This window comes from Xenopus laevis, chromosome 4L (genome assembly GCF_017654675.1).
Source record: "Xenopus laevis strain J_2021 chromosome 4L, Xenopus_laevis_v10.1, whole genome shotgun sequence".
Classification (NCBI taxonomy): Eukaryota; Metazoa; Chordata; class Amphibia; order Anura; family Pipidae; genus Xenopus; species Xenopus laevis.
Window position 1 is genome coordinate 4,901,318 of NC_054377.1, and position 17,296 is coordinate 4,918,613.

General features: G+C 43.2%; 1 protein-coding gene across 1 annotated transcript in view; it reads right to left on the bottom strand.

The window, feature by feature from the left end:
- Positions 1–17,296, bottom strand: part of sbf2.L (SET binding factor 2 L homeolog) — a 176,514-nt gene that overhangs the window by 12,146 nt on the left and 147,072 nt on the right. Inside the window, 11 exon segments of the mRNA NM_001091038.1 lie at positions 790–975; positions 1,628–1,729; positions 1,841–2,017; positions 6,501–6,685; positions 9,891–9,986; positions 13,594–13,734; positions 13,938–14,134; positions 14,261–14,456; positions 15,799–15,944; positions 16,471–16,646; positions 16,886–17,013. Of these exon segments, the coding sequence (NP_001084507.1) occupies positions 790–975; positions 1,628–1,729; positions 1,841–2,017; positions 6,501–6,685; positions 9,891–9,986; positions 13,594–13,734; positions 13,938–14,134; positions 14,261–14,456; positions 15,799–15,944; positions 16,471–16,646; positions 16,886–17,013 (1,730 nt within the window).

Genomic DNA, 17,296 nt, shown 5'->3' on the forward strand with positions numbered 1-17,296 from the left:
ATGGCTCCTTTAAATATTGATTTTAACGAGGTCCGAACCAATTAAATCATATTAGACCCTATCCCACTCACTTTATCCAGCTGCCCTTTTAATTCTCAATGGAAAGATTCTGGGTAAACTTTACCAAGAAAAGGTACATATTTTTGGCCATTACATCATTAGGCTATTGTGCCCCAGATGTTTGTCTCCTAAAACAAAATAGTTTGGAGCTAATAATTCAGCTGACACCTGGGAAATTTGGCATAAACAAGTTTTTATAAGCTGTTTTTTTTTTCTAGAAATAACTCCTTCTGTGTTTCCCTCAGCAGCGGAAAGGAACACGGGCATTGGTTTTCACTCATGCCCTCAGGGGTCGCGATTGATGGGATTAATAAATTGGACACTATGTTTTTGTTTCGCTCTGGGCTGTGGCTGAACGCATTTTTCCAATTGCAGGAACGTACCGGGATTAAGATCTAATCTGTTACAAAGCCCTCGCTTTGCTTGGAATTATTTTGGGTTTACGACGATTTATTTATTAGGGTCTTGCCTTCCATTCACCCACAATCATTGCTAGACTTGGTAAGGACACAGCTAAGAAGATCTCTGGCAAGAAACGGAAGCTCGTCATACTTTATAGTAGAGCTTCCGGATATACAGTCAGGACCAGAGCAGATCCGGAACATCTCTCAAGATGTTAACCTGGACCTGCTTCTGTTTAGCTCAATTACCTGGTTTTACCCTTTGTATTCTTAAAGTGTCTTGAACAATGAAAGCCAAGGACACTTGGGTCATCACTATGGTGCTCACCTGATGGACACAATCCAAAAACTGCAGAAAAATTGGTACAAATCCGGTTCCTTGGCTGCTGGGTGACAGATTACTCCGCTGGCTGAATTTATGGCCAAACGACAACCATTCCTTCTCAATCAACATGCGGAAACCTTCAAGAGTCCTGTAGAAAGGATCTCCCAGGATTTGCACCAGAGAGACAACCTGTAGCACATAAGAACGTTCCTCCATAAAACTTATTTATTCATTCCTCCCCCATCATAATTTCTCTTAGATATCGCGATTTATGGAAAGAGCTTGGCATTTCTGACTCTGTATAGACATGGCACAATCTGGCTGACTGAATTTCTCCTGCCTCCTTCCAAAAAGTGCTAAATATGGAAGGGGTTAATGGGTAGAATGAATAGGATGGAACAGAAGTGGGATGCAGACAGGAGAATATGTGAGGATAGTGAGAGAGAAGAGACTATAAGTAATATCACTTGGGTGGAATAGAGCTGGTATATGGGCTGGGAGGATAGTGGGTAATCTCATTAGGCTGCAGGAGAGGTAGACAAGAAGATGGTGAGATAGGGATTAAGGCAGGATTAAGGGATTACAAAGCAGGAATAGAGGGAGCTATTTAGGCAGGGAAAGACTAGAGGAACATAAGGTAGTAAGGAGATATTACTAAGCTCAAAACAGAGTGGTATCTTGGGGACAGCAAGCGGTGGCTTGGGCAACGTTTGTCCAGGTCAAGCACCTACAGCAACCAACAAATGCTTCCTACTGATTTGTTGCTACGGGTGACTTGACCTAACTTTGCACATTTTATTACAAGGGATGTAGTTCTGGTTATATTATGTTTAATGGTTACCTGGGTAGTGATATCCCATCCGTCCTCTAAGCAAATCATCACAGAGGAGCCACTTTCCATTAGCTCTGATATGATGACGGACAGCTGGATGATCCTGTGAATCTGCAGGGAAAGTATCACATTCATTCCTCTGAATTAAATAAGGGCAAGTTAAATAAGGCCCATGCCCATCTCCCCCAAGGGAGGAACAAATAATGTTATAAGGGTGACTACCTGCAAAAACCATTCCGATTCTCCCATGGCCTTCAGGAATGTTGATTCGGAATCCGTAGGGTTGCTGCTGGGGACACAGGCTCGCATCAGTTTTTTAAAACTAGTCTTCACTTGCCGTATGTCCCCGAACTCCACCGGGACAAATTCACAGTTCAGAGCAAAGTCAAACTTGAATCCCTGCAGAAAGGGAGGACATGGTCATCAAAGGTCTACACTTTATCAAAGTAATGCTACACACAGTGGCTAAAGGAACTGCTGTCCAGTTCGGGGCTGTTGAGGAATGTTGGGAGAGATAAATCACGCAGTTGAGTTTAAGTGAAGAGCAGTGCCTTTGGTTTGCCAGTTATGAATTAGAAGGACCCATGGAAATGATATCAAAGCAAGCTTTCTAGCCAACATGTAGTGCCATGTCAGCCATGCAATGTAAGGAGTAATAATACTGAAATACACCAAAAGTAATCTAAACATGATACCTACGTAGGCTGAGTAAGTGGCCAACACATGGTCAAGAATGGCTTAATTTCAACCTTCCTTCCAAACAATCTCTCCATGTATAGATACCACAGTCTCAATTTCTATGGACCTTCCTATCCTTCCATGGAGCTATCTATGGATTGTGGCTTATCACATGTGTAAGGCTCATTGGTGGACCCAAAAGTGAATGGTCCTTCTCACTTTCACTTTTCACCTTTGGAAAACAGCCTACTATGAACGTAGGGTAGCACGAGGTATATGCAAAACTCTGGACGCATATCTTTAGACGATACGGATCTCAACTTGGTCCGTCATAAACTCTGGGCACACAGCTTTTCCTTTTTTCTTAGAGAATTAGAAGTTTTCATGAGTTCACATTTGTTAAGTCTCCTTTAGTTGACGATTCTGTCATTTCCCACGAGAGCAGCAATGATCAAATCCTGGTTTCGCTTGGTATAACGGGGTAATATTGGGATTCTTAAAGCTCTAGCAGGGCAAAGGCGAGCCAGGCGTTCTCTGAATATCCCTTTAACATCTTGTCCGAAGGCAAATGGCAATTTCCTCAACTCCAAAAGCTCTGCTCTGGGCTCTCCCTTGTTCCCTCTGCTTTATATGCTTTCGATATTAATCGTTCTGGTGTGGAAACGGCATCCCAAAGTAACAGCTTAGAAAAGACCCGTGAAGGGGAGGAAAGACCAGATATTCCGCAACAACGAGAATTGGATATTAGAACATAATTGTTATGGCTGCGAGAGCCCCAGAAAGCTGTTGGGTTGTCCCAATATCCTGCAAAGCTAATAATAACCAGCCCACTGTCTCCTGGGCCATAACAAGCCAAACAAGAAAATTCCAGTAAATCCCCAAAGCTGGAGAAAGCTTCAAACCAGGTGTTTCTGGAACCTTATTCACGGTCAACTCTGATCTCTTCAAACAAAATATGAAAATAGTCCAAATAACACAGGCAATCACTCCATCCACAGAGGACTTCGAGGTGCAGTTGTACTTCATTTGCGGCCACTGGACCTGGTTAGCCTCTCGCTGAATCCTACTGATCCCTGAAAGCTCAATTCTGCCGACGGCAAGAGTTTTTTTTCGAAATGCGCAGGGACGCGCCCCCTTTTCTCATTGGATGGCTATAGCAAGACAGGGAAGCGAGCCTTAGATCAAGCAACTAAGGACACGGGATGAAGATCTTTTTCCTAAATAGCAGCGGTGGGTGTTGGAAAGAAGCCCAAAGTGGTTCAGATGGATTTCTTTATATTAAAAAAATCATCATTGGCTTTGCACTACGGACTATTAAAGGGTATCTCCATCTCATAACAGCTTTTTGTATAATAAAAGATAATGTAATTCTGAGCAAATTTCCAATATATAGTAATAAAAAAATATCAATGGAGTCATAGTTAAACGTAACTGTAGTCGGTGTTGAAAGCAGCATGTGGGGAGCCCTTTCTATTCTCTGGCTCTGCCTCTTGAAACAATGTAGCAAGAATCAGGTCTGTGAATCGGAGGCTTTTGTTACATTGTTTCAGAATACAGAGCAGAAGGGGCGGAGAATGTAACCAACCAGAGAGGCGTGGCTTTCAACGGCAGTTACAGTGACAGATAACTTTAAAACCATAGAAAATTTTTGATCAAATTATATTGGAAAGTTGCTTAGAATGATATTTGCTTTCATTATCCTACATGAGAGTTTTTTAGTTGAGAATCCCTTTAAGGGGATGGTGAGGCAATAGATAGAGGTACGGATTAACTGTCTTTAAAAGGAGACAATCCAGGCTTCGCTATTCCGACAGAAAAAGGAAAACAAAAGTTGCTTAGTTAATGTGTTTAGAAGTCTGTTTATTAACCAATCTGAAATATATTCAATAATATCGTTAAGAAGTCCTGGACCATATCACAGACCCCCGAGGAAGATTTTGGGATTCCAAGAGGTCTGACGTCCGAGTTTTACTCTGTCTCCGTATAATTCGTATTGAGCAAATCTAAACTGTTGTCAAGCTCTGAATATGCTCAGTCACGCCGTAAGGAATGAGTCCTGGTGATTGTATCCTTGTGTACAGGCAAATATAAGCCGAGATAAAACAAACGCCCAGATACTTGAGAGAGCAAAGCGCCAGAGGTGGAAACATAAACTAAACAATGTATATCCGCAAAACGGCCGCCATGAAAATTCCAATGAAGTAGCTGAAGTGATGCTTGTCCCAATAAGATGTAGACTTGGCTTGTGCCGACGCATTTCGCAGCACAGAGTGAGGGAAAGGCGTCACCGCAACCTCGGGGTCAACAATGCTGAACCGATAGCAGGCAAGGGAATAGCGCCAGATTAATCTGCCATGATAAAGAAAGTAAATGGGGCCCAACCTGTGAGCAGAGGTTTAATGGCTGTAAGAATGCTGCAGGTGATAAGGGCATGGAGGATGGATTGCATTCTTTTGGCACACGAGATAGTGCTGAGGTTACACAAACAATCTTGTAGAACGGAGCTTTTCCTGGAGAAATCGCTGCTGCTCCTGGAACGGCACCAAATGGCCCGAGATACGAACGAGAGACCAATGTCCTGTAAGCGGGAGGCAGAAATCTGCCCGGGTCGTGGGATTATCGCACTGTGTGTAGAACAGCAGCACTAATTTAAATTCTGCCAGAATATTTAAGTGTCGCTGGTGATTAAGACTTGGGTATAAACAAAGAGGCATCTGCGGAATTCTGAAACGGCACTGCAACAATTATAATGGTATTTAGGCTTTGGTTATTAACATTAAAATGATAGTGATCACGAGGCGCTCAATAGTCTTGCAGATACGGTATTCAGTATGGCCTATCAAAAGCAGGGGCTGTTAATGCTGACAACAGGGTTATATAGTTTTATAGTAAAGACTATGAGCAAACTTAGGGGGCTGTTCCTGCTGAATTGTGCTTAGTACAGGGAATACCTATGCTGCCATAGTTTTATGGGATCTCTCTGTACAGACTATGAGCAAACTTAGGGGCTGTTCCTGCTGAATTGTGCTTAGTACAGGGAATACCTATGCTGCCATAGTTTTATGGGATCTCTCTGTACAGACTATGAGCAAACTTAGGGACTGTTCCTGCTGAATTGTGCTTAGTACAGGGAATACCTATGCTGCCATAGTTTTATGGGATCTCTCTGTACAGACTATGAGCAAACTTAGGGACTGTTCCTGCTGAATTGTGCTTAGTACAGGGAATACCTATGCTGCCATAGTTTTATGGGATCTCTCTGTACAGACTATGAGCAAACTTAGGGACTGTTCCTGCTGAATTGTGCTTAGTACAGAGGAATACCTATGCTGCCATAGTTTTATGGGATCTCTCTGTACAGACTATGAGCAAACTTAGGGGACTGTTCCTGCTGAATTGTGCTTAGTACAGGGAATACCTATGCTGCCATAGTTCTATGGGATCTCTCTGTACAGACTATGAGCAAACTTAGGGGGCTGTTCCTGCTGAATTGTATTTAGTCCCTATGATGCCATGATCTTATGATATCTCTACACAAGTTGTGAGACCACCGATTGTCACTGCAATGCATTTACAACCTTGTTGTGTTGGGCACAAGACCATCTCCAAGCAGGCACAGCTTAACCTGTAAACCACCAAACTCACTTGGTACATTCCCTGCACAATCAGCAAGTTGGTTAAAAGACTGAATTAATTGCACTGCCAGACTGAGATGAAATTGATACGGCCGCTTTGAAGCCATATTTATAGGCAGCGCCCAGGACTATTAGAATAATTAAATACATATTAGGGACGGCACAAACATTCCAGGTCAAACTATTGTGCAAAGTTCTGGCCCGTAATATGTTTGGGGGGGGGGTGAAGACCAAAGACTGGAGGGCTCAGCAGAAAAACAAGGAAATACTTTCCCTAATGATCCATCCCGCTCTCTGTAATTATTCTAATTTTCTAGAACTGAATATGTCTGAGAACGGAGAAAAGTCAACAGTATTCTAGGTCCACTTGAAGGCATTTTTAAGAGGCCCATGTTTATTAGCATAATCCTCTATTGCACGTTCACGCAGAATATACGGCTTATTTTAAAGGGCTTGTATTTAAGACTAAATACCATATTGTTTCCTTTTGGAAAGTACAGTTTTGGAGTACAGCTTTTATACTAGAACTAGAAACCTTAATGAAGAATAAGAAGAGGAAAGTATCTCACCCGTAACTGTGATTTCTCGCCGAATATGTAGAGGGCAGCTTGGCGCTTCAGTAGTTGGCTTTGCAGGGCGGAATGGTCGGTGTAGGTAGTTTGGAGGTCCTTACCCACGAGCCGCGCTCCAACGTCAATAAGCGGCGTCTGGGTGGTGATTAAGCGATTGCTTGAGCGTAGGCTCGCCCATACTCCTACAAATATCAGCATAGTTAGGGTTGGAAATTGATGTTTGAAAGTGGAGGGTGGTAGGAACTTATGCTCAAGAACCTATTAAAGGTTGGCTAGATACATCTTAGCTGTCCATACATAGGCTGCCAACTAGTCACTATACCTTGGCAGATTTTTGGCAAAAGATACCTAACTAGGGCTCAGTCAGATACCGATTGGGAAGATGGGGCAAGGAATACATTGGGCTGTAGGTATGGTCCTATTCTGACAGATCTGCATAGGTTCCCCATGAGGTCTTATCTTTGACCTAGAGGTCAAATGATCCGATGGGGGGGACCACATCAGACAAAGAACCGCCTGTGTCAATAGAAGAAAATCTATCCACGTACCACTAGAAGTGGTGAAGCCAATGCCGTGGTGGCCAATAATGAACAATGGGAAACCCTACAGGGTCATGGAAAACTGTAAACAGTAAATGCAACAGGAGAGTGAAATGAGAAACTAAATGGCATAGCAGGGAAAGAGACAGTAAGGCAAGATGGTAACACTTTATTGCCTAGGAATGGTTGCTGAAGAACATCTAAAAGCATACATAGACTTCAAGGTCTTCAGGGTTTGATGGAATTTGTAGTTTGACAACAGTTGAAGGGCTATAAGCCACCACTAGAGGGGAACTATTGTTATTCTTCTGTGATTAGGAACCATTATGGTTGGTTAGAGCCAAAGGTAGGAGGACAATCCAGCTCAAACCAGAGGAGGCCTGTGCCTAAACCAGAGAAGAAGTAGTGGAAGCAAAGCTGTTTCAAGAACAGGCATGGAAACCTTATGGAACTTATTCCTTCTCTGGAAACTGCATTTTTATGGCCAGTGATATTGGCAGGGAGCAGAGCCACCACCAGCCAAAAATCAACCGTTTCTTTGCAAACTTGTGTCATCGTTTCCATTGAAAAGGTGACGTGAGTGCAATGATCATTAGCAATGGAATCTAGCGGGTTGTCCAAGAAAACAACTCTAAGAGCTGGAACTATAAGGGGGCTGGAAAGAGCGGTGGCTGTCAGGGGTGTAAATCAGAAAAACAATCGTAAAGTGCAAGTGCCAAGCTTTTATACATAATTTTTTTGTTTAATAGCATAAGGTTGATGGACAGCTTCTATAGAACGGCAGAACTTTACTCATGCACAACTTGTCAAACTGGGCCTTCTAGGGATCACCAGAGAACTGGACCTTGAGGGTCTACTCTCAGAACAATTATTTGTAGGCAGCCCTAGATGCTATAAGTGCGATATAGACTTATGGTGGAAGGGCCCTACCCTATAACCAACCTGTACTTAATCTGTGGGGTAAGAGACATGCAACCAGGCCCTTCTGAAATCTTGGGGTGTTGATGGTAATGGCAGTTCTCTAGTGATGATAAGGATAATGATTTAATGGTTTAGAAGGAAGATGGTAAGGAAGATGGTAAGTACCTGGATTCTCCATTCGTCCCATAGTAGCTGGTTTGGGATTTGAATGGGGGAAAAGCTTATCCCTGTACCCAAGGACTAGACGGCAGGATAAGAGAAGAAGAGAGAGAGAACAGGCAGATATTTGCAGTGAGAAGTGCAGAGAGAAGCAGGTACAAATCACTGTTACAGATTTACATTTCCCATCTCACCAATCAACAAACAGCAACATCTCCCCCCGCTCTAGAGGTTCTTTACCAATGCTCGGTGCAAAACAAGACTTGGGTTCTTCCCATGTGTTTCAGATGGTACTGAAGATGTGGAGGCTTAATTAACATTTCCTTTATTTTATTCTCAATTAAAAGAGAATTTTAAGGCCTAGATCTGTATTGCAGCTCTGACTCCTGTAACTGCTACATAACTGGTTATTGACTTACCTTCATGCAGGGAAGCTGCTTGTGATATGGGTCCTTTCTGAATTAAAATGCTTCAATAACGTCCTTATCCTGTATCAGTGCCCACCCCCCTCAGAGGCTCCAGCCAGTAAAAAGCCTCAAGCTATTATGACCATTTAATGCAACCCTAAAATAGTGACGTCATTGACTTAAAACTAAAGGCTACATTGGCCCCAGAGCCACGTATCATAGGCCTCGAGGTCAGCCACCCACCCAGCACCTATAAATAAATGAGAGAGGTGCCTAGAGGCTGGTTAGCACACAATGATGCCCTAAGTCAGACTTTATGGGAAACCTTTGAAGTGCTGGAATTTAAAGTGTTTAAAAGAAGTCCAACACCTGACAAGGAACATGGCTAGAAATGCTTTATTTTATATATTGAACTTACTGTACCAGCCCAGAAGTTAATCAGCCCTATAAAATTAATGATCCAGGCCTTCAAAATCATCCACAGGAGTTCGCCATCTTGGATCTTGCTAGGCCAACTTTTGCAAATAATCAGTATACTCTGGGCAGCTGATGACAAGCTAAGCTTAGGGGTCATTGGAGGGTCAAGTCTGCCATAGAAGCTGATTCTATGAAGGTGAATATTACATGTTGGTGGTTCTTTAAGCTCAGGTAAGTGACAGCAGCCGGGAGTAGGAGTTGTAAATAAAAGGAAAGAAGATGGGGAGCTACTGGGGTCATCTTTGGAGGAACAGATGTTCCCTGCTAAAGGAGCGTGAGGACTTTGGGCTAGTACAGAACCACCAACGCATAATATGTAGCATTTCTAGCCTCATTCTTACAACCACAAAACTACAAAGGGGTGGGGTGGAATATGTTAAAGTTATTACATGTGATCACAAGGACAATGTATAAGGATACAACACTTGGACACAAATGTTAATGTAATGACTGGAAACCAGGATGTTAAAACAAAGAAAGGGTCACTAATGAGCTTCCAAAAAACCAAACCTAACGATTATACTACATTCTATATAAACTGGTGGAGACGGGAGCTACTCTACGGTGAATGGTAAAGCTCTATGAGATCTCCGTATTCAGGTTGCTTCTGAGTTTGGAGAGGTTTTCTCAGCGCTAGGGCACAGCGTGTCCATGAAATGAAGGGTTTAAGGATAATTAGTTGCATCTGCCCCTAATAGAACATTCCATGCCTTATGGAAGATATTGATCTGTACAATCTTTTGTATCTGAGCAACGATCTATCATAGGAACATCTCAACCTGGAGCAAGGGTCTATTAATACAAAGTGTAGAAATACAGAATTCGTTTGACCCGATGTTGGTATTGGGGTGTCCCCTAGCCAGTGGTCTCTGGTTCTTACTGACCTCCGCGTGCAAAGCTATGGGACAGACTGCCATCCACGTGACTAGGGACAACGTGTTTAACCACACTGGACATTCTTGAAGACTTTCGGTCACTGCCTGGAGTTAGTTGAACACAGAAAAAAAAAACCAGAACATCAAAGGCGAAACAGACAAATATGAAATGTACATGTACACAACACATTTCAGCTGGTTTGGATAGTTTTGTTATGCAGAGATTAAACGTCACGCAATCGTTGGCTCATTTCTTGGCAAAGCTGTTAAAGGAGAACTTGCACTAGATATCCACAAAATGTTAAATAAATCTGCTGATTAGTCATCTCCCCCTTTAATTTATTTTTCCTGCTGCAAACATCTTACTCGTGCTGGAAGTTCTAGACTAGTCATCATGGTTCCCAACGAGTGGCTCCCAAGTAACATGTTGATTACCACCTCCTCTATGTTGATCCAGGTGGCCTCCATGCAGGGCTTGCACCGAGTGGTCATGGTTTGGGAGGATCATGGGTGGAGGTTGGCATAATTTGGGTAGTGTGGAGGTGTCTGCAAAGATTTTTTGCTTCTCATGGGGTCCCATTCTACTTCTTGGGAAGGTCCACCATACAGGTGGCCCAGGTAACCAGTAGGCTAATAACTGGGTCCAACTGAGTGGAATGTCCTGCTAACTTAGTAGTAAGGGTCCCATGATTGATGGCAGCCTGAATGTGGGTCATGGGCAAAAAAAACAAGGTTGCGGCACAGGTTCTAGACTAATGCTTGATGCCCTGGTATCTCAAACTTCCAGCAGACGTTGGTAATTTTGGAAATTACAACTGCGACACATTGTTTGCAGCAAGAATCAAATACATGCGCAGGCAGAACACTAATAATCCACAAATAAGATATTTGTGAGACAGATTTATTGCAGTTTTGGGCATCGTTGCGCCCATGGCAGTTCTCCTTTAAAGATGAAAGGTGCACACTCACGCGATTAAGGGATCAGGGGAGGCTGGTGCGGTGGAAGCGCAGGAGGTTAAAGCAACGCATGCATGATTTTATAGCAGCCTTAATGTACGAGGAGGTTGATAAAAGGAATAACTAAGCTGGGATTCCATCAGATGATCGAGATAAGTAGGCAACACTCTCAGTCACATGCGCCTGTCGGGCACACAGTGGTTACCTTCTCATGAACCCTATCATGGCTCAGCACATGACAACTGGAATAGAATAGGAATTTATTAATCCTCGCTCTGGGTAAGAGGGCGCACTACAGTTATCGGCTTAGATTCCCTATAGGAATAAGAGGAAGGGAGCTGCTCTCCTACGGAGGCCTTGGTGGGACATAGTGATGGGAGCCAACTTTGGTTCGACATCATCACACGGCACAACAATGGGATAATGATATAAATGAATCGGTAGAGTGAGCCGAATGTCTACATAAAGTCTTTGCCATCTGTATATGTTTCCTCTGCATAGATCTGCTGCTGGTTTTCAGATGTTCCCACCTACGGCGTCTGGTATCCATCACAAGAAGCTAAACCTGATTCTAGTTGGTGACAATTTATTTAAACCTGAAAACAATGTTTAAACTTCATAACCGTTATCTTTTGAATTCCATCCCTTAATCCCTTATCTCTTTAGGGATGGACAGGCCCACTGGGACACCGGGAAAAACCTTGGTGGGCCCAGGTGGGCTCCTGAAACACCAGGCTTGCTGCCCGTCGAGGGTGGAGTACGTTTGTGGCAGTTGTTGGGCTGATTTTTCAAATTGAAGGTGTGCCAGATAGCGGTAGCTGGGGCGGTTACACATTTTGGTGGGATTCAGGAACATTGGATCAATACTGAACCCCTCTCTTTATCAATAAAACTTGGACTCCTCTCTCAGAGACCTGGCATCACATCTGATTTATTCTTGGAGCTAACATGGTCAACTTTGACTGTAAGTTCCTCAGGACAGGGAGCTCCTTCCTCACTTCAATGTAATTGTATTTTTATGCAGCAATGTGTATACAATTAGCTAAATACACACATCTACAGGCCGGGGAGATAAGGGTTCAGGGCACGTGGCATCACCAACTACATTGATCTGTGCCACTCTATGTATTAATTGGCAATACAAAGCATGGCAGGATCTAAGCTTCCATGGATCTTGGGGGAAGACCCCTTTTTTCAGCACTAATCTCGTTCAATTAAACCATTGTTTTCAGGAAAAAACAAAATATATATTTATATCACACACCCGCATACAAATAGTTACACAGTAGTCGAGGTTGAAAAAAAGGACATGGGTCCATCAAATCCAACGCTCTGCCCAATAAAATCCCACCTTTATTTACAGCGAAACAGGGAATCGGATTGGTTTATGGCCCTTATTGTGCATGAGGCCGGTACCTACATTTATCTGTATGTGTCTCTCTGTGGAATGCTGTTCTGCCCCAAATCCTGAGACACACGCTCAGATTTGGGGAGATTAGTCGCCCAGCGACAAATCTCCTCTTATTCTCCCCAAACTGCCTCCCGCCGGATAGAATGTAAATCGCTGGCGGGATGACAATCGATGCGCTACGCTTTCCTCACGACTGGCGATTTACATTCTAGCCGGCAGGAACCAGTTCCAAGAGATTAGTTGCTCCGAAGAAGAGGCGATTTGTCACCGAGCGACTAAATCTCCCCGAATCTGAGTGTGTGTCTCTGCCCTAAATCTCCCCGAATCTTAGTGTGTGTCTCTGCCCTTATTGTCTTAAGAAACAGCACGAAGCTGTAGGTACAAATAGCAAACAGAAATTCGGAGTGTGGGTTGGGATCTCGATTCCGGCTTTAGGGCATATTGTACATATTTCCAGAGAAATGTAGAAGGATTACACTTTACTGAACCCATAGGGTTACTGGCTGTTACTACTGATTGAGTATTGTTACACCATATGGCCAACAGTATCTGGAGTTTCCACAGTAGTGAGACACCCTGTATTTGTGATCAGAAGCAAATATACCATGTGCAATGCTAAGTGTCATGATGTTGCACCTGGAACTGAAGCTCGAAATTTGGTGGAGATTGTATCATGGCTTTGGCTGTTTCCATGGCTTGGGCCTCTGGTTCCACTGGAACCTTAAGGCTACAGGGTCAGCGACATTCTTGGCGATGCTTCTTTGTGGAACACTTTAGGGAAGACCTTTTTCTGTTCCAACACAATAATACCCTATACACAGAGCCAGGTCCCTACAGAATGGGTTTGCTGAGATGGGAAGAACCTGACTGCACAGAGACCTCAACCCAACTGAACCCCTGTGGGATGAATTGGAACCCCGACTGTGAGCCTGATCCTCAACATCAGTGTCCAACCTCACTAATGCTCTTGTGGCTGAATGGAAACAACTCCCAGTAACAACTCCCAGCAACAATGTTCTAACATCTAGTGGGAACCTTCAGTTATAGCAGCAAAGGGAGGGGCAACTTTTTGGGAATGAGATGTTGGACATGAAGTTGTCCAGATACTTGGGGCCATATACTATATATTTTGGGTAACCATACTTTACTGTACCCACAGAGTCCCGTGTTTCCATTATCGTTCCATTATAATTCTGAAGTCTGAATAGGAAATAACGGTCTACAAACAACATTCCCCAATATACTGTTATTCATCAAAGAACAAGGAGACCTATTATTCTCCAGACGTTTCATACTTTGGATTTAGGAAAATCCCAGCAACTAAATTGGGAGATGATAAGTTACCTGGAGACAGAGCGAGCGTTGGTCTAACAGTGAGGGTACTGTTCCCATTCATCTTGTAGTGGACAGAGATAGCGTTGAGTAAGGCCTGTAGATACTTCTCCTGCTCGATACTGCTGGAAGACTCTAAAGAAGAGGCTGGCGCTAAGGAAAAGAGCAGAGAATGCAGTTGTTAGATTGGCTGCTTTTGGGTTCTCCTCTCCAACGGGATCTGCTGCAAGCTACTGGTAATGAGGTTGATGGTATACTGGGTGCGAAAAGTCAACCAAGACAGTGCACCCCATGTACCATAAGCCTCAACTATATATTGGAAAGGCTTCTTCTCTGTATCATGGTCCATCGCTCACCAGCTGTATGAGTGTTTTGGGATTTAAAGAGCCCAACCACCGTCTTTCCATGAAAGCCTCCGCCGCGGAGGAGCACGGCGCTGGTTTTGGCGTTTTTCCAGGAGACGACGGGAAGTCGGTTATGTCGGTAACATCGAGCGACTTTCTGCAAGCTGCTGTCCTGCACAGACTGAGGGACAACCAAGAGTCCCGGGTAACTTCAGGATCAAATGAAAAAGAAGGAAATGCAATGTCAGTAGGGTAAATATTGGAGCCCAAGTCCTTATGTGTGAGGCACAGCGATGTCCAATGGGAATGAGAAGCTCAGCGAGGTACAGACTTACCTTCTGCATAGCGAGTGCATCCTGTTGAGAGCGGTGACCCGGAAATGCTCCGACTTGAAGCGGGTGGAGCTGTTGCTAATGGTCCCCAGGGCCAGGCGCTGATAGTCTCGGAAGCAGGCCCTTTCCACCAGCTGCTCCATCGTGGACTTTTCTGAGGGTTTTAATGTTCCGCTTGGCAGCTCGTTATCATCTGAAACTGTGCAAATAGGCTTAACGGTTGGGTCACGGCAAAACACTAGGCCCCGTTACCACCATCATGGACCTTGCACTTGGGGGACATTACACTTTCAGGACCACTTAAAGGGGAAGCTGAGTTTTTAACAATAAAAAAATATATATAATATATAAAACAAAAGTTCAATTATCCATTTAATGGTTGAGATTTGGGCTGCCTCCCTCATGCCAGTGAATGGAAGCGGCTAAACAAAAGGTAACACATAGTATATAACCCACCAACTTTAGCCACGCCCACTTGTAACACCGCCCACTTTTAAACTAATGAGCATAGTTTCATTAATTTCTGCTAACATGCAGCATTTCATGATATAGTGCCCCAGCAATATATATATATATATATATATATATATGACAGTGGCCATAGCAAAAAAAAACCAAAAAAAAAAACCAAATATTTATATGGCCAGCTTGAATATATTGCAATATATGGACAAACAATCCCTGTTTTGTTTAAAGGGTAAGGCATTTGTCAGTAGCAGTAGCACAAAATGTCTCTGTCTTAAATATATTGATAATGGGTTGAGTGCAGAGGACTCATAAAATACATATTGTCTATATGTATTTTGTGGTCACAGCCTCATTGCACCCCCGCCTAATGGTTTTAAAAATTAGTGGTGAGCACAAGTTTCCCTTGTTTGTTATATATATTTATATATATATAAAAAACACAGCGATCGCAGCTATATATATATATATACACACACACACACAGTAAACCCAGCAATATTTATAACAGTGACCCCAGCAAAATATATATTCACAGGTATGGGACCTGTTATCCAGAATGCTCGGGACCTGAGGTTTTCCGGATAACGGATCTTTCCGTAATTTGGATCTTCATGCCTAAAGTCTACTAGAAATTAATTTAAACATTAAATAAACCCAATAGGCTGGTTTTGCTTTAAATAGGGATTCCTTATATCTTAGTTGGGATCAAGTACAAGCGACTGTTGTGTTTATTACACAGAAAAAGGGAATTATTTGTAAAAATTTGGATTATTTGTATAAAATGGAGTCTATGGGAGAGAGCCATTCCGTAATTCGGAGCTTTCTGGATATCAAGTTTCCGGATAAGGGATCCCATACCTGTATTGTATGTGTGTATATATATATATATATATATGGCCCCAGCTCAGGGAAGTGCTGCTCTCCACTGAATGACCACCCTAGGGTGGCACTTTGCAAGGTTGTAATAATACGGATGAAAAGAATTACATTTTTTAAAACCTATATATATATATATATATATATATATATATATATATATATATATATATATATATATATATATAGATATATACCTGATATGTCATCATCCTCATTGCCACCAGAACGGCTCCCCCTCTCCTCCAATATTGTGCCAGTCTTCTTTTTAGCAGCATACTGGCGCCCGATAGTCATCTTTCCAGCCCGCTTGGCACCTTTAACAATCGTTTTGGAGATCGTTCTGCAATTAATAAATATATAAAGTCAATTTAAAACAAAAGTAATTGTTTAAAAAAAAACAGGAGGGGGGGCATTATTCCCAAAGAAAGAAGGTGATAGCCGGGTAATTTGGGCAACAAGGGCAGAATGGTGGTGGTGTTCATAAAAGGCTCCGGGTAGATTTCCCAGCATTTTTTCATCCCAAGGCTGGGAATTCTAAAGCAGCTGCACCCCCCCCCTCATACCTGGTAACTAAGTTCGGGATTCGGCTTTTTTCAGTAGGATCTGGATTCGGACGAATCCTTCTGCCCGGCCGAACCAAATCCAAATCGTAATTTGCATATGCAAATTAGGGGTTGGAAGGGAAATCACATGACTTTTTGTCACAAAACAAGGAAGTAAAAAATGTCTTCCCCTTCCCACCCCTAATTTGCATACGCAAATTAGGATTCGGATCGGTATTCGCCCGAATCTTTCGAAGGATTCGGGGGTTCGGCCGAATCCAAAATAGTGGATCCCTACTGGTAACACCAAGCTCCAAAGCTCACCGGAAGGACGTGTTCTTTTCCTTTTGCTTGGGCAAGATTATGGGAGGAGCCGTCTGGCCGGCGGCGAAAGCGAAGGCGCTGAAGATGGAGAGCGGGTAGCGGAACTTCATCAGCTGCTTTTTGAACAAATCCACCATTTCTGCGCTCACCTCTTCATCAAACGCCACTTTAATTAACTGGAAGGCAGTAGAATAGAAAGTTACACTTATTACAATTAAAGGGGAAGTTAAAAAGGTCCATTTTAAATTAACCACTTGATGGTGTGTCATTAAGGCTGATAGAAACGAGAGCTGCTTTTAAAGCCGACTGAAGAGCAACTGAATTTGCCCTCTCCCGTCTCCCACAGTCTTGCACGGGGGACACCAGGTCCATGCTCTGGGCAGTATTAAAGCAACAGCGATTCTGGCGCTGGTACCTGGAATGTGGCAGATCGGATCTGGAGTCCTTCCTGCATGTTCTGGTGCAGCTGATTCTGGACGTTTATCTTCTTCTCTCGTGTTATTGAAGCGATGGGAACACTGCGAATAACGGTCTGTTCTCCCACTATGAAAAGATAAATAGGCTATAAAATGGGCCAAACACTGCCGGTGTCTAATGGAGGAACAGGGCCTGGTGAATGATGCAAACCTAGGGGGTTGTGCTTAGTACAGGGGAATACCTATGCTGCCATAGTTTTATGGGATCTCTCTGTACAGACTATGAGCAAACTTAGGGACTGTTCCTGCTGAATTGTGCTAAGTACAGGGAATACCTATGCTGCCATAGTTTTATGGGATCTCTCTGTACAGACTATAAGCAAACTTAGGGGCTGTTCCTGCTGAATTGT